Source organism: Apodemus sylvaticus, chromosome 13, assembly GCF_947179515.1.
Source record: "Apodemus sylvaticus chromosome 13, mApoSyl1.1, whole genome shotgun sequence".
Taxonomy (NCBI): Eukaryota; Metazoa; Chordata; class Mammalia; order Rodentia; family Muridae; genus Apodemus; species Apodemus sylvaticus.
In genome coordinates, this window is record NC_067484.1 from 94,721,134 (window position 1) to 94,745,930 (window position 24,797).

The 24,797-nt window shown below is 37.6% G+C and overlaps 1 protein-coding gene across 2 annotated transcripts in view; it reads right to left on the bottom strand.

Moving 5' to 3' along the window:
* Mib1 (MIB E3 ubiquitin protein ligase 1) overlaps positions 1 to 24,797 on the bottom strand; it is a 101,439-nt gene that overhangs the window by 38,144 nt on the left and 38,498 nt on the right. For both annotated transcript variants that reach the window (XM_052201383.1, XM_052201382.1), the window contains exons 7-12: positions 23,784 to 23,967; positions 18,628 to 18,772; positions 16,135 to 16,268; positions 12,025 to 12,132; positions 2,886 to 3,083; positions 760 to 911 (exon numbers count right to left, since the gene is read on the bottom strand). In XM_052201383.1, the coding sequence (XP_052057343.1) occupies positions 760 to 911; positions 2,886 to 3,083; positions 12,025 to 12,132; positions 16,135 to 16,268; positions 18,628 to 18,772; positions 23,784 to 23,967 (921 nt within the window). The remainder of the gene's footprint in view (positions 1 to 759; positions 912 to 2,885; positions 3,084 to 12,024; positions 12,133 to 16,134; positions 16,269 to 18,627; positions 18,773 to 23,783; positions 23,968 to 24,797) is intronic.

Here is a 24,797-nt window from a genome sequence, read left to right on the forward strand (position 1 = left end):
GAACAAGCATTCACAATAGCTAGAGAGACCATTCAGTAGTAAATAGCACTGACTGCTCTTCCAGAGTTCCTGAGTTCAATTCCCAGCAACCACATGGTGGCTTCATAGGCATCTGTAATAGGAATCTGATGCCCTCTTCTGATGTGCCTGAAGACAGCGACAGTACACTCATATATATAAAATAAATAAATGAACCTTTAAAAAAAATTCACAACAGATAAAATTACAAAACATCAAAGTAAACATTTTTCATAGTATATATTATAGGGTTTTACTCAACTATAAGGAAACATAAGTTGTTTATGAAAACCTTATCATTCGTATTTGTCTCCAAAAGCAGCCCTTTCCAATTTTAACCAGCAAATCCTTTTAATCTGGTAGAACACACATTACTAGAATAAAATTAAAGTTCTTTGGTATTACATATCCAAATAACCCAGTATTACAATGATCATAGATACTTAACATCATGTAAGTGGATAATATGTGATATTAAAAGACACCTTAAAAAGGATGTTGAAGAAGCAAAATTAAAATATGTAGATATTTTATATCTACACTCAATAGAACACTTCGGAATACTTATATTGGAGCAACATGTACCTGATGAACGAAGGCGTATTTTCTACAGAGCTTTATCATTTGAGATGATGAAATTAGCCAAATCTGTCCTCATCACATCAGGAAAATGACTACCACAGCCAACAGGACACCATCTTTAATTAAGTAGCACCTAAAGCATTAAAAGAGGACCTGTACCTGGGATTCCCTCTCAGTGCGGCATGATGCAGGGCATTGAAGCCGTTATTGTTCGTGATGGTCACGTCTGCTCCAGCTTCCAGAAGAACCGCCAGAATGTCATCCCGCTTCTTACTTATGGCATCATGGAGAGGGGTGTCACCTTCGGAATCCTTGTATTTTTAAGTTTAAAGAGACTTCCATTAGTTCTCCTTCTGTTGATCACCACATCAACAGGAAGACTCACTACTAAACAAAGAAGCAGGCTCTCTAACAAGCAAAAGCTGTCAGTCAACAATTATGGTCTAGGTTCTTGTTAGTCTGATTTTGACACGGCGGCGGCGGTGGTGGTGGTGGTGGTGGTTCTGAGACACATTCTCACACTGCTGCCTGAGCTAACCTTTGACTTACTCTATATAGTTAAGGCTAGCTCTGAACTATTGATTCTCCTGCCTCTTCTTTTTGAGTGCTGGGATTACAGGCATGTATTAACACATCCAATGTCACACTCTATTGTGGAGGTATTTATCATTAATCAATTTACTTAGCAATGAATTCTAATTCAGTATAGATCATCAGTAAAAGTGAATTATTTAGAGCTTATATACAATTTGTACTTTTACAAAGTCATATACAGCATATCCTCTATTATACACCACAGTTATCAAATCCAGCTTGCCACCTGTTTTTATAAATTAAATTTTACAGGAACACAGTCATACCCATTCAGCTATGCATTAGTCATGATTTCCTCATTCTGTAATGGCAGAGACATATGGCCTTGAAATAAAATACATGAAAACTATAGTATAATCTGGCCTTGTTTAGGAAGTGTTTTCCAATCACAGGCACCTACCTACATAAGGTATTCCTAACCCAAGTTCAATCCAATCACCTACCTTCTATTTATTGACACTAAAAATATGCAGGCTCTCACCTGAGGTAAACTAATGTGGCCTGGAATACCTTTCCATGGGTCCCTGATCTGTCCTGCTTCCTGGTCCCCACAACAGCGATTCAAAAGCACAGGTCTCAAGTACGCTTTGTCTATCACAATCCGTACACATAACTGTTTCCCCCTTCAGACTGAAAGGTTAGTAGATCTAAAATTCCTTCTCCTTTTTTTTTCTTTTCTTGGTTTTTTGAGACAGGGTTTTTCTGTGTAGCTCTGGCTGTCTTGAAACTCACTCACTCTGTAGACCAGGCTGGCCTCGAACTCAGAAATCCGCCTGCCTCTGCCTCCCAAGTGCTGGGATTACAGGCGTGCGCCACCACACCCGGCTAAATTCCTTCTCTTTAACAGATCAATACTTGGGAGTTCTTCCTCTGTTCACTAGTTCTGCCTCCTACAGGCAGGACATAAAGTTACATCCTAGTTCGGAAAAATCATTCCTAGTAACAGCTTGCTGAGTAGTACCTGCTGCTCACTTCTACCTCTCCTGGGCTTCAGCCATTTCCTAATATCTAGAATCATTCCTAAGACAAGCTATTTAAAATCACAGTGATTACTCCTGTTGTATTCTAATTAATACTGCCTTTTCAACTTAAAGAAAGCAGTTTTATATATTTGAATAGTGCTCAAGAACATTTATTTAAAATACTAATTTATTATAATTATAAAATATATTTAAAAATACTTTCATTTAAAAATAATATTTCAAGTCTATTTTGTTAAAGATATCAAGATAGAAAAAAGGCTAGAAAGAAACCCAAACACTGACATATTATGATTATATGCTGTTTTATTTTTCTATGAAATTAAGTACTCATTCCAAATTTTAACCCTGTGTATGCAAAAAACAGTGTTCATGGACATAGACCATGTTCCTCTTACATATATGGCTTAAGTTCATCTAGTTGCTAAACTAGCTTAAAAAATCATTTTTAGGCAAAATTTTTGTCTCAAAAATCAGGCTATTTTCCTTCCTACTCTAAATCAATATAATATATTTTCCAAAACAGACTTAAACCTAGAATCTAGAATAATAAAGCTACAATGAAAATATTTAAATAGCTGCACAATAGGTTATTTTATATCAGCCTGTATCTTGGATATCCTTCATAATAACAAATTTACTACAGAACTTGGTAAGTCACTTTAACCAGTCCTACTAATGCCTGCTTAGTATATTCCACTCAAGTCTTACCTGGAGACTGGGATGACAACCAAAGTCCAACAAAGTCTTCACAACCTGAAGATGACCTTTATTGACAGCAATATGAAGAGGCGTCTGTCTACGCTTATTACGAGCATTCAGGTCAGCACTGCCTCGGTGTAGGACCTCTATGACAGCACCCTCATCTCCAAAGGCTGCATGGTGAACAGCTCGATCTCCATCTTTATCCTGAAGATCAGCATGAAAGTTTAATCAGAAGAGTTAAGAAAAAAAAATCTAAAGCTATAAAATAATCACAAACCACATTATGGGCAGAAAAGTTGTGGAAAAGTAAATATAAAAATGACAAATGTTAAAACTAGTTAGTTACATTATATCATATTGAACTAAGCCAATATCAGGGTATTTACTGAAACAGTAGTGCTAGGGGTCTCATATCATCTGACCTTGAGCCCTCCTCCTCCTCCTGTCTCAGTATCCCAAGTCCTGGCATTTCCAGATTGCACAACTAAACCAGGTGCAAGACAACTATACTACTATCAGTTGAGTGGTAACAAAAAAGATATAAAACAATGTGGTCTTAATTACCTTTACACAGGAATTAGACATTAGTCAAATTACATCTAAGTCAGATGTTGCATCTAAGTGCTGAACATACCACTTCTGTGTATTTGAAAACAGAAAATCTTACTAAGTAATGTTTTTTTTTTTTTTTTTTTAAGATTTAAAAACTGAGCCGGTTGGTAGTGGTACCAGGGGCAGTCAGATCGCTGTGAGTTCCCAGCCAGCTTGGTCTACAAAGCAAATTCCAGAACAGAAAAAGCTATACAGAGAAAAAAAAAAAATCCAAAATTCTATAATTCTTTCAGAGGAATTAAACTACACTTGCCATACTGTTTGTAATAGTCATATTTCTAAAGAGATGATAGATTAACTTTTACATAAACTACTTTATAAAGGGGAAATGCTTGTACTGTACCATAAAGGTAACACATATTATGTATCACACATATTTACATACAATCAGCCTAATTTCCTTTGCAGAAGGGTACTATAATATTCCTACTATCTTCATAAGAATACTACACTCCAAATGTCAACACAATTACACTTAAATGTAAGCCTATTCAAGTATTCCTTTAAAACTGTTGACTCCCAATCTTTGTGTCAGTACCTAGCAGACGCCCTAGATTTTACAAAGGGTTTGAAAACTCATTTGGTACCCACAGTCACCTAAAACTACTTCTCAAAGATCACATAAGTAAATACTGCTGTAATTAAATACTTCTAAAACAAATAAGAGACACAAAACAGGTACTGAATTCAAGATAAGTTTGGTTTTAGTTTTGTTTTGTAATATCTGCCTGTTATCTTTTAAACAGGTATCAAGGATAATATTTATGTGGGAATTTGGTTCAATAACATTTCTTGAAAAGGTAGGAAATTTCTACCTTGTGGACATTTCTAGCTGAATCAAAATAGGAGGTGCAGAGAAAAATCTCTTGTGTACTGTATGTGTATCACTTGTCAATAAAAAAAAAAAAAACCTATGGCCTATAGGAATGGGCAGAATAGAAGATGGGACATTCAGTAAGCAGAAAGGATTCTGGGATAGAGTCAAATGAGGAAGATTTAGGCCCCAGACATAGAAGACGGTTGCATATAAACTAAGGACCAAGGAAACAGCCACATAGCAGAACTTAGAAGAATGGGATTACTAATCTATAAACCAGTTGGGAAACATGCCTAGCTATATGGCCTAGGTATATGTTAATATATTTGAGTCTTAGAGTCATTATTTCCAGGAGCTTGGGGCCAAGAGGAAAAACACACTGATAGAAAACTCCCTTCTACAAGGAAGTTTTGTTACCTATCATCAATACTGAAAAAGGACTAGCAAACAACCAGAGAAGGTTCCATTCTCACACTGATAAAACAGCATTGTACTCAAGTATCACAAGCATATGTACATGTACACACACATCCTGAGAGACAGAAAGAAAGGAAGACAGAGACAGAGAAACAGGAGAGACAGAAAGACAGACAACTAATTGTCCTAACCATCAATCAGGAGTTTTTTCTCTGTAATTTTTAAAAATATTTTTCTCTCCCTCTGTGTGTGTGTGTGTGTGTGTGTGAGAGAGAGAGAGAGAGAGAGAGAGAGAGAGAGAGAGAGAGAGAGAGAAAGAGAGAGAGAGAAAGAGAGAGAGAGAAAGAGAGAGAGAGAGAGAGACAGACAGACAGACAGAATGTGAGTGTCAGCTTGTGGTTATGTGCAAGTGCGTGCAAGTGCCCTTGAATTCCAAAGGCACGTTTCAGTTCCTGAGTTATATGGTCTTATGAGACATGCAACATGGGTGCTGGAAACTGAACTCAGATCCTGTACATGAGTAATACACACTCTTAATCAGAGCCACTTCACCACCCCCTCCATCTTTTAAGACTACTCATTTACCTTTCCATTTAAAAAGGGAGCATCAATCCACTACTGCCAACAAAATAAAAATATTATTTATAAATATGAATTTATTATACTTATGGTTATTAGAAAACTATTAACTGAAGCCAGGCATGGTGCTACACATATATAAGCCAAGCACTAAGGAGCCTGAGGCAGGAGGACCAAATTTCAAGGCTAGCCTATACTTATAAGTTCCGGGACAGCACAGAATATACAGTAAGTTCCAGGACAGCCTGGGCTACAGAGTGAGCGAGACTCTGTCTTAAGAAAGACAAGCAGAAAGACAGACAGGCAGGGATGGAGGAGAGAGAATAATGAAGAGAAAGAAAAAAGGAAAACTAACAAACAAGAAATCACTAATAGACGCATGCTATGCAGGCCCTATCAAATTTGTTTATTTAAAAACAAACATTAAAATTTAAGCCCTGATACATGATATTAAAGGTAACAACATTTTTATAAAATTAAAGATAGCCAGGCAGTGGTGGCACATGCCTTTATTCCCAGCACTTGGAAGGCAGAGGCAGGTGGATTTCTGAGTTCAAGGCCAGCCTGGTCTACAGAGTGAGTTCCAGGACAACCAGGACTATATAGAGAAACCCTGTCTCAAAAATACAAAAATAAATAAATTAAAAAAATTAAATTAAAGATTATAGAACACACATAAAAAAAGGACAGTACAATTAAATGTTTTCAGGTTTCTCTTCTAAATTGGAAAAATCACAGTACCTTAGCTTCAATTCTAAATTTTATTGCTTTCTTCTGAGTTACTCTGTGTACTAGTGCACACAGGGTTCTATGGAGAGTAAACCTAACACTGCTCCTCCTCTCCTGCCCTCTCTCTCCTTTCAACCCTCTAAAGCTTGTGCCACTGAAGTTGACCCATCTTGCCTAACAAAACCACAGCCCATATGGTCAGCACAAATAGTGCCCTACAGGCCTGCATGCATCTATTTCCTCTCCGAGTCCTCTATGTGCTCTTCAGAGTCCACGGTTACTCTCTTTTTTTTTTTTTTCTTTTCTTTTTTTGGTTTTTTTTTTTATTCGATATATTTATTTACTTTTCAAATGATTTCCCCTTTTCTAGCCCCCCACTCCCCGAAAGTCCCATAAGCCCCCTTCTCTCCCCCTGTTCTCCCACCCACCCCTTCCCACTTCCCCGTTCTGGTTTTGCCGAATACTGCTTCACTGAGTCTTTCCAGAACAAGGGGCCACTCCTCCGTTCTTCTTGTACCTCATTTGATGTGTGGATTATGTTTTGGGTATTCCAGTTTTCTAGGTTAATATCCACTTATTAGTGAGTGCATACCATGATTCACCTTTTGAGTCAGGGTTACCTCACTTAGTATGATGTTCTCTAGCTCCATCCATTTGCCTAAGAATTTCATGAATTCATTGTTTCTAATGGCTGAATAGTACTCCATTGTGTAGATATACCACATTTTTTGCATCCACTCCTCTGTTGAGGGATACCTGGGTTCTTTCCAGCATCTGGCAATTATAAATAGGGCTGCTATGAACATAGTAGAGCATGTATCCTTATTACATGGTGGGGAATCCTCTGGGTATATGCCCAGGAGTGGTATAGCAGGATCTTCTGGAAGTGAGGTGCCCAGTTTTCCGAGGAACCGCCAGACTGATTTCCAGAGTGGTTGTACCAATTTGCAACCCCACCAGCAGTGGAGGAGTGTTCCTCTTTCTCCACACCCTCTCCAACACCTGCTGTCTCCTCAATTTTTAATCTTAGCCATTCTGACTGGTGTAAGGTGAAATCTCAGGGTTGTTTTGATTTGCATTTCCCTAATGACTTTGAGCATTTTTTAAGATGTTTCTCCGCTATCCGAAGTTCTTCAGGTGAGAATTCTTTGTTTAACTCTGTACCCCATTTTTTAATAGGGTTGTTTGGTTTTCTGGAGTCTAACTTCTTGAGTTCTTTATATATATTGGATATTAGCCCTCTATCTGATGTAGGATTGGTGAAGATCTTTTCCCAATTTGTTGGTTGCCGATTTGTCCTCTTGATGGTGTCCTTTGCCTTACAGAAACTTTGTAATTTTATGAGGTCCCATTTGTCAATTCTTGCTCTTAGAGCATACGCTATTGGTGTTCTGTTCAGAAACATTCTCCCTGTACCGATGTCCTCAAGGGTCTTCCCCAGTTTCTTTTCTATTAGCTTCAGAGTGTCTGGCTTTATGTGGAGGTCCTTGATCCATTTGGATTTGAGCTTAGTACAAGGAGACAAGGATAGATCAATTCGCATTCTTCTACATGCTGACCTCCAGTTGAACCAGCACCATTTGTTGAAAAGGCTATCTTTTTTCCATTGGATGTTTTCAGCCTCTTTGTCAAGGATCAAGTGGCCATAGGTGTGTGGGTTCATTTCTGGATCTTCAATCCTGTTCCATTGATCCTCCTGCCTGTCACTGTACCAATACCACGGTTACTCTTCTTGAAGTGATTTTCCAGCCTGTTCCCTCATCTCCACCTGCCAGGCCTGCCTCATTCCCACAGTTCACTCAGCTGTGATGTGGCTGTCCCTCCCTCGCTGTAAGGCAGACTGATCCCGCTGCCCTTCTGCTTCACTTCTGCCTTCACTTCACTGTAACTGAAGAAGGAAGACACTGTGCTATTTATCTTTTCCATTTAGTGAGTATTTTTGACTTCTACAGTTTGGAAACAATTTGGCAGCACAAAAGTTCGTGTGCTTGCCCCCCCCCCCACACACACACACAGTAGAAGTACTTGGGAGAGGTGAATCTGTGAGAGGCAAATCTGTGAAAGGCCCAATGGAGGGTGACAAGGCCCTGAAATGATGAGGGCAGGCCTCACATCACCAGGTTGTCTTCAGAGATAGAGTCTGGGTGCTTCTCTCTTACACAATACTTCTCTCCATTATTCTCTTCCCTATCTATAGTTGATATTCCAGGTCAGTTTTTAAGAATAAGGGAATCTTCAATAGCAATTTCAATTATCATTCCTGGTAAAAATATCTAAAGCCATTTTGATAGCTGTAAACTTGAGTCTGTCCTGGTATTTAACAGAAAGATTTCTTTACATTGATCAATTCTAAAGCCAGTTTTATAGTTTTGTTTCTGTTTTCATTAATGAGATAACCAGAATTTGGCAAAGTAACATCTATTGAAAGAAAGAAAGAAAGAAAGAAAGAAAGAAAAGAAAGAAAGAAAGAAAGAAAGAAAGAAAGAAAGAAAGAAAGAAAGAAAGAAAGAAAGAAAGAAAGAGAGAGAAGAGAGAGAGAGAGAGAGAGAGAGAGAGAGAGAGAGAGAGAGGGAGGAAGAGGGGAAGGAGGGAGGGAGGGAGGGAGAGAGGGAGGGAGGAAACCTAGACTGTCTTCTTCTGCCTGTTGGAAATTTTTAGCTAGAAAAAAATATAAGTGATACCAAAGTGTCATGTTAAAAATGATACTTTGTTTCTTTCTCCATATTACAATCCCTTAAAATATTATCACAGACAAGAAAATGGGAATTTTGTGTTTTCAAAGAATGAAAACAAGTTTACTTGCTACATAGCAATGATAACAATGGGCATGGCCATAACAGTACCACCTTTCAGGAAATTAAAGCTTTTATCATGGAACTTTCTACCCAGTATCATTTTAGAAGCAAAAATATCTTTTAAATTTTGGGTTTATGGCTAAAGAAGGTAGCTCAATCAGTAAGTATTTGCCATACATATACACATAGCAATATATGTATGTATACAAATGAGGCTGGGGGAGATGGAAGGAAAGAAGGTAGGGAACATAGAAGGAAGGAGTGGGAGAGAAGAGGGGATGAGGGAAGGAGGGAAGAAGAGAAAAAAATCAGGGTCTATGGTGAAGTCTCATATTGCTCCTGTTGCTTAACCTTCAAGTCAAGAGTCCTCAAGGCCCTTAGTAAAATCACAATTTCCTAATAACCTAAGAATGTTTGCATGCTATCTAAAAACAAAGGACATTCATCTAAACCTCCATATCTTAATACTTCATCAGTAAAGGAAAAAAAATCCCAAATCCCTGAAGAGGCCCCAAGTTTGCTCCCACAAGCCTTGACATTCTAACCTATACATAAGGAGGACACAAAAAGTACCCTGTGGTTAGTAAACTGACAGAGCTAACTTTCCAAAATAGCTTTTTGAGCTTTTCCTAAGTCAAAGAAATTTGGTGTATAGTCTATCCCCAGCCAAAACCTGCTAATATTAGCTCTTCTGGGGGGGGGGGGGGGGAATCAATGCATTTTTGTGTCTATCTTGAACTGAGTTGCATTTATATTTTAATTAATTTTTTAAATAATTTTTCTTTCAACACTTGTGAAACTGGGTTTTTGTAGTGTCACTTCTGGGTTCTAAATAATAAGCATCCTTTTATTTGCTAATGCCATTACAAGAACTAATTAAATTAGCAAATATACAACTTTTCTTGAATTGATTCCAAAGGCAATCATTCTCCAATGTTAGGTAAAACCATATACAGTATCAGTAGTAAAATGTTTAATATTATGTTTTTACCATTTTAAACTTCTGAACAATTTAATGGAGAAAAATAAGGGAAAATACTATGTTTATCTTCAAGATTGTAAAAAATCTATTTAGTTTTTTTTTTAAAAAGAAAACTAAACTCTAGAGGTGAGTACAGAGCTTCCCTCCTCTCCCAACTAAATTAACAGTCTAACAAGGATCAGAAAAGATAAGGAGACTCACTCAATGCTCCAACACAGTACAGATGGGGAAAATTTAACTGGGTACAAGTAACCCAGTGCCTATGTGACCAGGAACAATAGTGTCCCAGGCACTTCACTTCAAGATGCACTAACATTGTTTCTCTCTACATTGACTGGTACAGTCTGATTAAGGTTCACATCTTACCCTTACTTCACAAAGATTCCAAGAAACTGCTATTAAATGACAGAGGAATATTGCTTTGTATACTACTTCTACAAGTTATATAAATCTGCAGTAGAAGAAAGCACATGGAATGGAAATCTATATAAGCATTACAACACAAGTCCCAGACAGGTTCTCACTGTTCTAGCTAAGGAACAGTTTCCAAACCAAAGGACTATTTACAAACATCCAGCCAACAACTCAAGCTCCAGTTTTACAAGTTTACAGTATTAACTGGATGTTTATTTTATAATAATTCAATTAATCAGGGAAAAAAGTTACTGATGAAAGTGAATCCAATGGCATTGAGTCAGCTATACCCTATTCTGTAGGCCATCTCCTGAGGGCAAGAAGTACACATTTCTGTGTACTCCTGGCTGTCCTGGAACTTACTCTATAGACCACACTGGTCTCCAACTCACAGAGACCCACATGAGTCTGCCTCTCAAGTGCTAGGGTTAAAAGTATGTGCTACCACTGCCCAGCAACAAAAAAACTTTTAACCCACATCTAAGTTCCTAAATTCAGTCAGGAAAAATCCAACTCTTATACTACTGCAAATGAAAAATCATGTTATATATCTCATAGTAAAACATCACAGTAAAAATAACTGTTATGTAATTGGAGTCTTCCTCAATGTTCATTTGAAGTTTAAGCATATGGATCTAGAGAGATGGCTCAGTGGTTAAGAGCATGTATTACTTTGCAAAAGGACTTATATTCAGTTCTCAGTACCGACATCACAACCACACACAACTCCAGCTCAAAGGGATCTGATGTTAACTTCTGGTCTGCAAAGATACCTGTACGCATATGTACACACAGACACATAGATACATAGACACATAGACACACACACACACACACACATACACCTATACCAGCAAATGTATGCACATATAAGCACAAACATGCATTCTCTTTCCTCCTGCAAAAAAAAAAGGGGGGGGGGAGGGATTAAAAATTAAAATTCATTCAAACACTCTTCATGGGCAACAGAAAATTCCAATATCAATGATAAACTATTTAGTGGTAAAACACCATAAGCTCCTTAGGTATCCAATAAAGTATAAAAAATTAAAGAAAAAAAAGTAACATAAGATCAGTAAGATCTTTTTAAAGGATATATATAAAATAAAAATAAATTTAAAAAAAAGAAAGAGCTAGAGAGATCCTCTGGTAACTGAAGCATCTTAAGTCCTCCCACAGGAGAGTTGAGAAAACAAAACTACTATTCCATAGCCTGGTCTAAACTAGAATAAATACAATCCTGATATCCTTTTCCCCCTAATGTTACAGTTAACAAAATAAGCTAATGTTTCTACCTCATACATAGAATAGATGTCCCAGCTAAAACTCCAAGGTCAGTATTTATTGCCCTTTTATAATACACACAAAGTTAAGCATATGCACATGCAGGGATAAAGATACACTGTGAAAGTTAAAAAAAAAATAGGCTAAGCCAATGATAATGAAATTGTACTCAGAAAAAAAATATCTGAGTGCTAGATAAGAAAGATGCTGATCCCAAGTGTATACACCCTGTACACATTTCTAGAAGGATCATGGAGAGCGCAGTTGGGCTCCCAATAGCTTTACTACTCTAGAAGAAGGAAACTATATCTGAAATATTAAGGAATTATTAAAAAGAGAGAGAAGGAATAATGAAGAAAGAGAAAGGCAGAAGAAAGCTCTAAACTATCTTTTCTTAATTTTTTAATTTGGATAACATAGGGTGAATATTAAATTTCAAGAATGAAATTCCATCTTATATGGAATTATTTTTATAAAAGGTTTACTTAGTCTTGTTTTCAAGCTTAGCTTATATACCTCTGCTTCAACATCAACATTTTGCTTCAAAAGTAACTTCAAAATATCAACATGTCCATTTTGACTAGCAGCTTGCATTGCTGTATGGCCAGCACACTGTCCATTTACCTAAAAAAGAAAGAAGAAAATATTAATAAATATCACAAATCAGAAATCGCCAATAAATATGGACTTTATATGATTCTTTGAGAGCAATCTAACATTAAAATATCACAACATAATCATCAAAATTATTTAAAAAATAAGGTAAGAGACAAAAGCTATAGTAGGTACTTGTCCTAGTCCATAGATTTTTGATTATGCCATATTTATATTTTTGTTTCAAGAGCTTTTAAATTTGCTTTACTTTTCCTTGATCCAGTATTTATGTGTATCACTTCTCGGCCTTTTGGCTAAGATCAAGTGCAGTATTTATATGTAATTGTTGATTTCCACAAACATCATATAGTTTCCAAACCTATTTTCTACTATACTGGTATAGGCTAAAACACTAATTTGCCTGGTATAATAGTGGCAAGACAGTGCTGTTAGTAACTATTCTGATTAGATATGAGGCCTGCTACACAAGAAGAATTTCATGCCTGGTACTGTTGAAAAAAAAACAGGGGGATGGGGGGATGGGGGGGTGGGAGGGCTTTTGGCTCAAAGGTTATGCTGTGAAACTCTGCTTAATACTGTTTCTACCCATAGATTTATTGTTTCACTAGGTAATGGTTAATATAAAGATTCTCAACTGGTCCAACTGCTGGCTATATTTTCACCTGTGGGTGGGTCATCTATACCAACCTCCCTCAATCAATGGACATGAAGGAACATCAAGGAAGAGGAGATAAAGTTACAACCAAAGAATGGGGAAGAGAGCCATGAAATGCTTACTGCTGGATGCACAGCTATTGCACATATCAAAGGGCAGCACTCTAGTCATTCAGTACAGATCTAGCCATTAGCATTCCAGCATGGAGCCAGGAAGTGGGAGAGCAGGCAGGCAGATCCCTGTGATTTGAGGACAGTCTGATCTACAGAATTCCAGGACAGTCAGGAACTCTGTCTCAATAAAAAACAAAGATTCCAGCATGGGTGGGAAGGGGCCCCTAAGACCCCACTCCTAGAATAACTGATAGCTGCTGAGGGAGAGGTCACTGTCCTTTAGGAGCATGGCTACTGGTGGTAGGGTGCCTATGCCAGAGGATGGCCCCACACCCATGCCATGCATATATTGGGCAGTACTGCTTGACCTCTTCTTTAAAAGGCATGAAGATGAGATGGAAAAGACTGAGGGCAGTAGGAGGAGGTGAAGGAGAGTAGTGATCAAAACATACTGAAACATATGTATAAAGTTTCTACAAGAAAATAAAAATGCCGCCAAAAATGACTCCAAGAGCTTAGGATACAGTTTCGTGCTACAGCACTTGCCTCGAATGTGCAAAGCCCTATATCCCAATCCACACAACTATAAACAAAGAGTTCAGATAAACAACTATGTTAGTTAAGACTTTTTCTTGTGACAAATGAGAATAACAACTTAAGGAATGATTCTTTTAATATACATTTCTTGGAGGGTTTATGCCTTAGACCAACATGGAGGGGAAGGTATGGGGGGTAGTGATGACAGAACAATGTACATCATAATAGCCAAGGGAGGGAAGGAGGGAGAAAAGGAGGGAGGGAAGGAGGGAGGGAGAGGGAGAGTGAGGGGGAGGGGGAGAGGGAGAGGGAGAGGAAGAGAGAGAAGAAAAGGGGGAGAGAGAGGGGGACAGAGGGGAGAGGGAGAGAGGGAGGGGAGGGAGAGGGATAGAGGGAGGGGGAGGGAGAGAGAGAGAGAGAGAGAGAGAGAGAGAGAGAGAGAGAGAGAGAGAGAGAGAGAGAGAGAATGAGAATGAATACGCCTGTACTGAGCTAGCCTCCCCTTTTATTTTACTTGGATTCCCAGTCTATTGGCTTGTGTTGCCCACATTCAAGAATATCCTCACTACTTAATCTCCTCACTACTACCTTGAATTTTTCTGAAAATATCCTCCTTCTCTACATACACACTTATTTTCCTAATGTCCTTGATGCTTCTCAATCCAATTAAGTCAATAATCCACATTAACCATCACACAAATTATCTTTGTGCTCCAAAGAATATAAAAATACAATTAAATCCAAAAATCTATAGAAGGAACAAAACCCTGAAGATCAGAGTGTGTGCTGAAGAGCAAGTCAGCACGTGCCAAGGCCATGGTCTGAATACCAGAACCCACAGATCAGAGCAGAAATAAATGAAGAAGAAAACTGAAAATGAAATCAAGTAAACAGGGAGTGTGCTCTGACAAAATAAAACAAAATAGAAAAATCCTTAGCGTGACTAAAGAAAAGGAGGAATACTGAAAACTGAAGATGAAAAGCAATTATAACCAACAGGGAGCACTGAGCACCAAGGGAATCCTGAACACATTAGTAGATACATAGAGGACTTTTGTATCCATCCTATCCTCTCTCTCAACACTGTATCTTCACAAATAGCCTGAGTGGAAAGTAACATGTGAGAGGGAATCAGTAGCAAGGTCCCAGACTTGCTTCATTCAACTGTACCTCTCAAGGAAGAATGAACACCAATTCTCTTCAATTATTACTCCAACCTCTATCAGGTAAGCATTATCATTATATGAAAACCAGACAAGGACACACACAAAACAAAACTATAGGGAAATAACCCTTTAGAAAAGATCATTCATCACAATCAGTGTAGTTCAGGCAAAGAAATGTATCAAGATTCAAGATCAATAAACATGATTATACTACCTCAACAAATGAAAGACCAAGAAATTTCATGAGCATCTCAATAAATGCTAAAAAAAACCCCACAAACTTGATAAAATCCAACGTTTCTTTATGATGAAAACTAAACAGACTAAATATTGCTGAAATATATTTCAATATTCAATATTTCAATATGTGACCTTCAATATAAAGGTCATATACAGTAAACAGCACCTAATATGCTAAATGAGGTAAAGTTTTCAGATTTGAAACAAGGCTAAGATGGTCACTATGACTGTATATTTATTTCACTTGGTCCTGGTAATCACAGAGCACACAATCAAAAGGAAAACAAATACATAACAACCACCACAACAAAGGTCATCTAATCTGGGAAGAGGAAATCAAACTGTCATTGTCTGCAGGGAACATAATTTCTATACAGAAAATCAGAAAGCCAGACAAGGTAGCAGATGTCTATTATCCAACATCTTATAGGCTGAGGCAAGAGACCATCCAGGGCTATACAACAAGATCCTGTCTGAAAAGCCCAAGGAAAGGAACTTAAGTACAGAAGGAAAAAGGGGAAAGACAAACAAATGGATGACAACTGTAAAGGACCCACCAAAAAACAACTTGAATTAATCAACAAACTGCAAACACAGCACTAGCAGGCCTCCCCAGCAATCCGTCTGAACAGGAAGCTTTTCTATCCCAGTTACCACTAGGACCCAAAAGGCAGAAAGGAATAAATTTGACCAAAGAGGTCAAAGATTTCTATGATGGGATTCTAAACTGCTGAGGAAATAAACTGAAGAGGACACATAAACACAGGAAGATACACAAACATCATGTATCACAAGACAGTAAAAGGGCCAAAGCAAACTACAACGCATCCCAGTGACTATTGACAGAACCAAAAAACTTAAAAAAACCAACAAACTAAAAGCTCTACGAACATGCATGCGCGCGTGCGTGCACATGCACACGCGCACACACACACACACACACACACACACACACGAGAGCAGGAAGAACAAAGAGTACTATACTACTCTGACTTCAAACTATATTCAATAACTAAAACAGCCAGGCGCTTACACAAAAACAGATACAAAGAACAACTAATCCTAGTATGAATAACACAGCCAATTTTTTGGCACTGGAAGAGGAGGATACATACTGGAGAAAAGACAGTAGTTTCAATATCTATTACTAAAAACACTATCTACAGGAAGAATGAAAACAGGTTCATGTTTCCTACAAGCTGCAAGAGCCATTTCTAAATGGCTAAAAGACTTCAGTCTTTATTAAATCATTAAACTACTATTTTTGCATATGCCTCAGGGTTATGTTTGAAATGCTCACATCCACATCTGGTCTTTTCAGCAAATCTTCTACTTTAGCCACATCTCCATTGGCAGCAGCCTTAACCAGCTCTTCATTGAGGTCACCAGATTCTTGGGTTTCAAATAATTTCTTCAGAAGCTGGGAGAGTCTTTCTGCAAGGCATAAAACAAGCTGTTAATAAAGGAACAGATGTTCTCCATGTTCCTAAACAATTTATCTGTTTTACTATTTCTAAATTAATGCTATTTCTACTGTGTACAGACAGCTACCCATGCAAGTAATAAGCATTAATTCCGAGCTCTATTAAATTCAACCCCATAAATATTTTCAGAGTCTTCAAACAGTGTATTCCAAATTGTAATTGTAGAAAAAGTAAAGCATTACTGACTAAAATAATTTCAGATTTAGTCATACTAAAGATAAACACACTAGTATGGCAATCCCACAATTGTAAGAATGCATTTTAGAGCTTAATTCTATACTACAGACAGTAGAACATTATACTCTGTAGTAAACAAAACAGAACAGCAATTATAACTCAGAAATAATGTACCCTCTAGAATATCGGGGGAAACATTTTTAGGAGGAAATCAACTTTCCGCTGAAAATGAACATATAAATGGTAAGAGCAAGCTCTGTTAAGTGCCACTTGACTGTTTTTCCTAAATAGTGTAACAGAAGATATCAAGTTCCAGTCTTTTAATTCTTTGAGTCATTACTCAAAAGCAAAGTAATCACAAAGTGGGGTAAAAGAAAGACCAAAAGGAATGTGAAGCCAAATTATTTGAGAATAGGCATTAATTACTCTTCGCTTTTTAGTTTAGATGTAGCCAAACTAACATGATGCTTCTAGCTCAAAATAGAAATCAACACAGCTTGACTTAAGTTATCGGTATACTAACAATCTGCAACAGGAACTCAAAAGAGAAAAAAGCAGATACCATTACATAATAAAATCTGAAATCATTGTTTTTTTTTTGGATTCAGAGTTTCAAGACACCCAGGCTAGCCTCAAACTCAGATTCCTCTTCCCTCTACTTAGCAAATATAACCACCATATCTGTTAACCTAATGGTTTGGTTTGGTTGTTTGTTGGTATATTCCACTCACTACTATGGTCCTCTCTTTTCTACTACATGGCAAAAGTAACTCAGAAAATGATGCAGACTAAACCAGACTGTACACACAAAGCTGGGGCATATGAAGGACATTAGAAACAAGTTTAGCCAAGCACTAAGCAAATTCATATTTAGCATGTATGGTGGTTTGAATATGCTTGAACCAGAAAGTAGTAATATTAGGTGATATAGCCTTGTTAGAATAGGTGTGGCCTTGTTGGAGAAAACATGTCACTACGGTGGTAGGCTTTGAGGTCCTACATACAAGCTCTGCCCAATGTGGAAGAGAGCTTCTTCCTAGTTTCCTTTGGATCAAGATGCAGAACTCTCAGCTCCTTCAGTCCCATGTCTGCCTGGAAACTGCCATTCTTCCTGCCATGATAATGGACTGACCCTCTGAACCTGTAAACCAACCTGGATTAAGTGCTGTCCTTTATAAGAGTTGCCTTGGTTATGCTGTCTCTTCACAGCAATAGAAACCCTAACTAAGACACCATGGGTTCTAATGTTACTGTAACTGATATAAAATGTAAGCCAAGAGAGGATTTTTATGGCAAAAACAAACTCAATTTCTGATTGAGGTAAGATCTGAACTTCAAGTGTCTCTCTGATACAGAGAAACTTGATATGCCCAAGGAAAAGCACAAATTCATGGAACCTTCCCAGGAGTACCTTAGCCAGAGTAATGAACACTTAGTACACTAAAAAGAGGAGAACTGGAAAGAAGAATGATAGGGGAAGAAGCAGAAAGGGGAAGGGAGGGTATAAAAGAAAAGCCCTTCTTCAAAGTATAAAAGTATCTGGGCAGTGGTGTCACAAGCCTTTATTCCCAGCACTCAGGAAGCAGAGACAGTGAATCTCTGAGTTCCAGGAAAGGCAGGGCTACATAGAGAAACCCTGCTTGAAAAAAACAATATAAACAAATAAAAAAGTTTACAAAGTATATATTCAATGCCCAAGAGCCTATGCCATCTAGAAGAAAGCCACATGCACAGACATGACCATCTGTGCATGAGAACTGTTTTTCATTTTTTTTTAAAGATTTATGTATTTATTATGTAAGTACACTCACTATAGCTGTCTTTAGACACCCCAGAAGAGGGCAACAGATCTCATTACAGGTAGTTATGAGCCACTATGTGGTTGCTGGGATTTTAACTCAGGACCCTCGGAAGAGGATTCAATGCTCTTAACCACTGAGCCATCTTTCCAGCCCTCGTTTGTTTATCAAATCAGGGTTTTTCTATGTAGCTCTGGCTGACCTGGAACTAGCGCTATAGATCAAGTTAGCTTTGAACTCAGAGATATACCTGAGTGCTGGGATTAAAAGTGTGTGCTACCATTTCCAGCCTGAGATCTGGCCATTATCCTTAAGGAAACAAGACAAACCTACCACCAGAAGCATTGCTAATAGCTGATCCTGCAGGTGCCACCTTGGAAACTGCTGCAGGGTTATATGTCCAAGATGTTCCACAGACTTCCACCTTTAAATCACTGTCCGAATAAATCTGTTGTACTCTGCCAACTTTTCCTAAAGTCTTAAAAAAGAAAATTGTATTATTAAATGCAATAACCATCTTCTGTATTTTAAAGTATTGATTTTACTTAGTTACTAATTTTAACATTTTGAGACATAATAATATTCAAATAGATTATTCATCACAAACCTAATAGTATCTTTTTAAAAATATCTCAATAATGGGGCTGGAGAGATAGCTTAACTATTAGGAGCACCAGCTCTTGCAGGGATCTGGGTTCTGTTCCCAGCACCCACATGGTGGCTCACAACCAACACTAAGTCTAGTTCCAAGGGATCAAACACTTTCATCTGACCTCTCCAAGCACCAGCACACATGCGGCACACATACATGCATGCAAACACTGATAAACATAAAATATTAATTACTCTTAAATAAAAATTTAAAGCAACTGTTTTTAAAGAAATAACATGTATATTAAATCTAGTAGGAAAGTGAGCTGTGCACAGACATCAGTAGCAACATGAGTTCTCACCAGATGACAAGCACTGTTCTAAGACCTGGATATTCATGGGTACACCTAATCCAGAAACAAGCACTTTTATTAGCCCCATTTCAGACTCAGCTTCAAAAGCCAATCTCTTAAGTATTATAGAATCACAGCAACTAAGCACTGGTGAGAATAAAATTGCTGACTAATTCCTAAAGATATGATCAACCTTGTACACTGTTGGCCTGTTTGACTCTTCCAACTTCTTAAAAGGAGTCCCAGCATTTCTAGATTTCTCTTGCCTTTTTGCCCATTTCTTTTATCTCTCTCTCTCTCTCTCTCTCTCTCTCTCTCTCTATCTCTCTCTCTCTCCCTCTCTCATACATATAGGTATAGATATGCATATATCTAAAATATACATAATATTTAATAAATACTTTCTATACATATATATGTATATTTATACATATATAGTATTTAATAAATATAAAATATAAAATTTAAAAATATATCTATACATATATAATATTTAATAAATACTATATAAAATGTTTTAGTTTCTTTTTCATCTGCCCTTTGATGTTTTATTATGGGAATCTGCAAACAAAAGTAACTAAGAGTATACTGAATTTTCATATACTCTCCAACAGCTAAAAATAATTATCAGCTCATGGCCAATCTTCATATATTCCCCCACCTTTTCTCCATTACAAGATTATATCAGTCTATACATACAAAACATACATTATTAACAGATCCATACTATTATCTACCCACTAAACACTATCAGCAATTCTGTATCATAAAGCATAAAATATCAGTATTCAAATTTCCAGCTGTCACATAAACAACTTTTTAGTTTGTTTAAAATGAAGATCCAAAGTTCATGAGTTAAGAGCACATACTGCTCTTGCAGAGTAACTAAGTTAGGTTCGAAGCACCCGCTATGGTTGTCTCATGATCACCTGTAATTATAGCACTAGAAGATCTGATGCCTTCCTCTAGACTACAAAGGCATGTGCATTACATGCACACATGAACAGATCTACAGACAGACAAACATAAAAAAATAAACCTTAAGGGCTAGAGAGATGGTTCAGTGATTAAGAGCATTTGCTCTTGCAGAGGACCAGGTTCAATTCCCAGCACCCACATGGTAGCTCACAGCATCCATAATGCAGTTCCAAGGGATTGATGCCTTCTTCCAACCTCTGGGTATTAGGCACACACATGATGCATATACACTTAAAGACACAAAAGAATGCTTAAAAAAACAAAATAAATTTTTCAAAAAAAAATTTTCAAAAATTTCACAGTCTATATGCTTTTTTTTCCTCATTATAAATTGTATGAAGAAATGGGATTATCTGACTCACAATCTGAATTCTGCTAATTGGTATAGCTAAACAGGCTTTTCTATCCTTCTGCATGTTGTCAGTGAGAACTCTTCAAGTTCACTGTTGTTCATTCTTTGAGTACAACTCTACAAACCCTGATATGTTTTTTGCTGTCTGGTACAAGACCCATTCTCACCTAACTTTCCTCTTTAGTAGGAGAAAGTTATTTAAAATCGTAACCTACACTAAGCTGGTTACTGCTACTACCTTCTCATTACTTATAGGCTTCTTCATGGACAGAAGTTAGAAATAGGGTTTTACTTTATCTTGTTTTTATTTTTTTTAAGATTATTTCGTATTTTACATGTATGCATGCATGCCTGAGTACATAAATGTGAACCACAAACGTGAAGTTGTCCACAGGGGCCAAAAGAGGGCCACAGATCTCCTGAACCTGGAGCTACAGACTTTAGTGAGCCAGTTTTGAGCACTCTACAACTGAGTTTAAATCTCCAGTTACCATTTTTTAACATAAATTTATATTGTCCTTAACAGCTACATTTAACTAATATTTTATATAAATATAAATGTGACCATACATCTCCTTACTTCTATTTTTTAAAAAAGGCTCATATACATGAATATGTCTATTCAGTAGTATGAACAATATTGAAGTTAGTCATTTGTGTGTTCTTCTTACATACCCCCCCTTCCCTACATCTTCACATACACACTTTTAAAAAGCAGACTAGAGCTGGGCAGTGGTGATACACCTTTAATCCTAGCACATGGGAAGCAGAGGCAGGTGGGATCTCCGAGTTCAAGGCTAGCTGAGTCCACAGAATGAGTTCTAGCACACCCAGGACTACACAGAGAAACCCTGTCTCAAAAAACCAAATAAATAAAGAAATAAGCAAACAAGCAAGCAAATAAACGAAGGCAGGCAGACTGGATATAATATTTATTAATGAGCATGACTAGTGGAGTGTAGAATTCCCACACAGTGGAGGCCCTCAGGAATGCAGGACCTTACCAGCTGTTCAGAAGACAATAACTGGGGATAGATATATTAGATCTCATGGGCATCTTGAACATGCCACTTCTCAGCTACCTTGTCCTCAAATTCATTAAATGTGATGAAGTCCCACTTCTTTTAGGTATGGATGTTCCCGTGGCCAGGAACTTGACCTTGGCTCTCTACAGGTCACTAACCATGTGCCTTATTCTTGGTGCAGATAAACATGACCTGGCCAATGTGAATCCTGTCCTTAGGATCCCTGTCTAGAGCCTACCTGGAGAACAGCATTGGAATAAAAAAACAGGCATACCCACCAAAACTGTCTTAAGTTCTCTCAGGGCAACTCACACAAGCAACAAGCGCTATCACTGAGGCTATTTGCAGTCATTGAACACCAGGCTTTCAATAATTTTATATAATAATATTCTGTGATAGTTAACACAGCTAAAAAACAAACAAACTTTTAAACTTCTCATGTTTCCTCATTTTTATTTCTGACTGTTGCAGCTATGCTGTTATAATCTATAATCACTGTATGTGTTGCCCTTTCAAATTAATTAACCAAACAAACACACAGCATGACCAGCTGGCAAGCAGTCACCTGGATTATATCAGTGTGCCATTCTTTAGTAGAATATCTAGAACAGATTATGGGAACAGGGCCTTTAAATTCTTACTCAAAGCAATTTACAACCCCTAGAGTTAAATCACTTTGGCTAAATATACATTTTCTTTCCTTAATTGACCTTTTTTCTTAGCAGTCGGAAGAAAGTTTCCTATCCTCAAAGACTGCGTCACTCTATCCGAGTAGGTTCCTGGGTATGTCATGTGCCCTCCCTTTCAAGTTCAGCCTCAAACCTGTTTCCAACTTCAACAACATTTAGCTGGAATTATGAATGTTAGCTTAATGGAAGAGAGCTGGCTGGCATTCACAAGATGTTATTTAGACCAAAAAAGAATCTTATTTGTTTCAAACCTTTTGCAGGGCTTATATATGAACATATCAAATATTCTCTACATGTCATTTTCTGTGGAATATACTTTATCTTTTTCATATTTAAATTCTTCATGCTTTTGATGCTTCTATTGCTCCTAAGGTATTATCTGTGGTAATTACTTGTTGTATGTTCCTTCCAACTTAACCATCACCTTTTCCCCCCCTCTGTTTAGCACAGGCTGTCCTGGAACTCACTCTGTAGACCAGGCTAGCCTCGAACTCAGAAATACGCCTGCCTCTGCCTCCCAAGTGCTGAGATTAAAGGTGTGCATCACCACTGCCCAGCTAATCGTCACTTTTTAAAAGGCTTTTGTGCATATGTACGGAGTATGTATGTGTATCTGTGTGTGGTACATAAGTTCATTAAGAAGTTCATGCTCAAGCACACACACTCACGTGGATGCCAAAAAAACAGATGTCTTCTACTATCACTCTCCACTTTATTTTTAAATTACTTTTATTTACTGTGTGTGTAAGAATGCAAGTGTGCATGTGTGTGCATGTAGGTATGTGTGGACCCATCGACATGGTATAAGTGGAGTTCAGAGGAAAACGTTAAGAAGCAATTCTCTCCTCCTATCATGTGGGTCCTGAAGATTCAGATGTGGGTCCTGATGATTCAGATCATCAGCCCTTACATGCTGAACCACTTCTCCCTCTACCTTATCATTTCAGACAGGGTCAAGTTCTCTTTCTCTCTTTCCCCCTCCCTCCCCTCATCCTTCCCACCTCCTCTCTCTCCCTCCCTCTCCCACCAACTTATGGACCCTGGCACTTACCCACTTGTTGGCCTAGCAGGCCAGCAAGCTCCACCGACATGCTGCTCCCTCTCTGCTACCCAATGCTGGAGTTACAGATGCTTGACTTTCACATGGTTCTGGATGAAGGAATCAGTCCTTCATGCTTGCTTGGTAAGTACTTTACAACTGAGCCATCTCCTTAGCCATTTTTTTAAATGACTTTTTTCTTCTTTTGAATTCTTTCTTGTGTTCTAACACCTTGTTCCTATTCTTTCATTCTTCTGTATCTTAGCATATCCTTAACTTATTTTAGCTTATTTTGAATTGCTTGACTTTAGCTTTTGTCAGTTTTCTGTGCACAACCTTTCTTTACAATTATATTGAGTGATTATCAATTCCAATTTTTTCTAAAATTAATTTGCTTTACTTAATTAGCTAATTAATTTTATAAGCACAGTATAAATATTTTTTCCCAAACTATATACTTACTGGAAGCATCGCTTCAGCCCATTCACCATGTCCTCTTTGGAGAAGTTTAATTCTTTCCAGATCATAACAAACTTGCACAAGATCACCCACTTGAAACTGTGAAGTGCCTCCTTCTGCACCTTGTGCAGCATCCCCACTTCGGACAATGTTTGCCTTAGTGAGAACAGCAGGATTGAAGGTCCATCTACAAAAGCAGAACCAGGCTCAGAACAAGTGAATTCACTCAATATATCTTTAAACACTGCAGGGAGAAAAACACTGTACTACTTCATAATAATAAAGCAATCCTCTGCAATTATATTCTGAATTTTTTTAACCTAACTTTTGATGTTTACCAGTATCTATCATACATAAAGAACATCACTGTACGTACCTCACTGCACACAGAGTTGGTTTCTTCAGAGCAGTTTAAGAAAGTTTCCTGATCGCATGTATGTATTTACCATTCTGTTCTAGCCAAACTCCCTACCAAGCATATCCATCCCAAATATCAGGGATTCTCAACTGTCACAACCCCTGAGAGTTGCATATCAGATATCCTGTATATATCTGATATTTGTATTATGATTCATAATTGTAGCAAAATCAATTATGGAAATAGTAGCAAAATAATTTTATGGTTGGGTATCACCACAACATTAAGAACTGTATTTAACAGATCCCAGCATTAGGAAGGTAGAAATCACTGCCCTTTACCACTGCCAATCTCACAGATAAAAGACTATCTAGTTTTAATTTGCTGTGCATCAATGTTTTCCATAATTGTAACCCTTGTATCCAAAAAAAAAAAAAAATCTGGTCTGGGGCTCAGTGATAGTCATTGTCTGACCTCACAAAATCCTGGGTTCAAGTTCCCAAGAAACACACACAAATCAAATTTATTTTGTTTTTTATTTTTGTTTTGACAAAATCTCATATAGCCCAGGCTAGGCTCAAATATACTGAGAACAATCTTACTTTTCTGCCCTCTTGCCTCTGTACCTCAAATGCTCAGATAACAGACATGTGCCATAC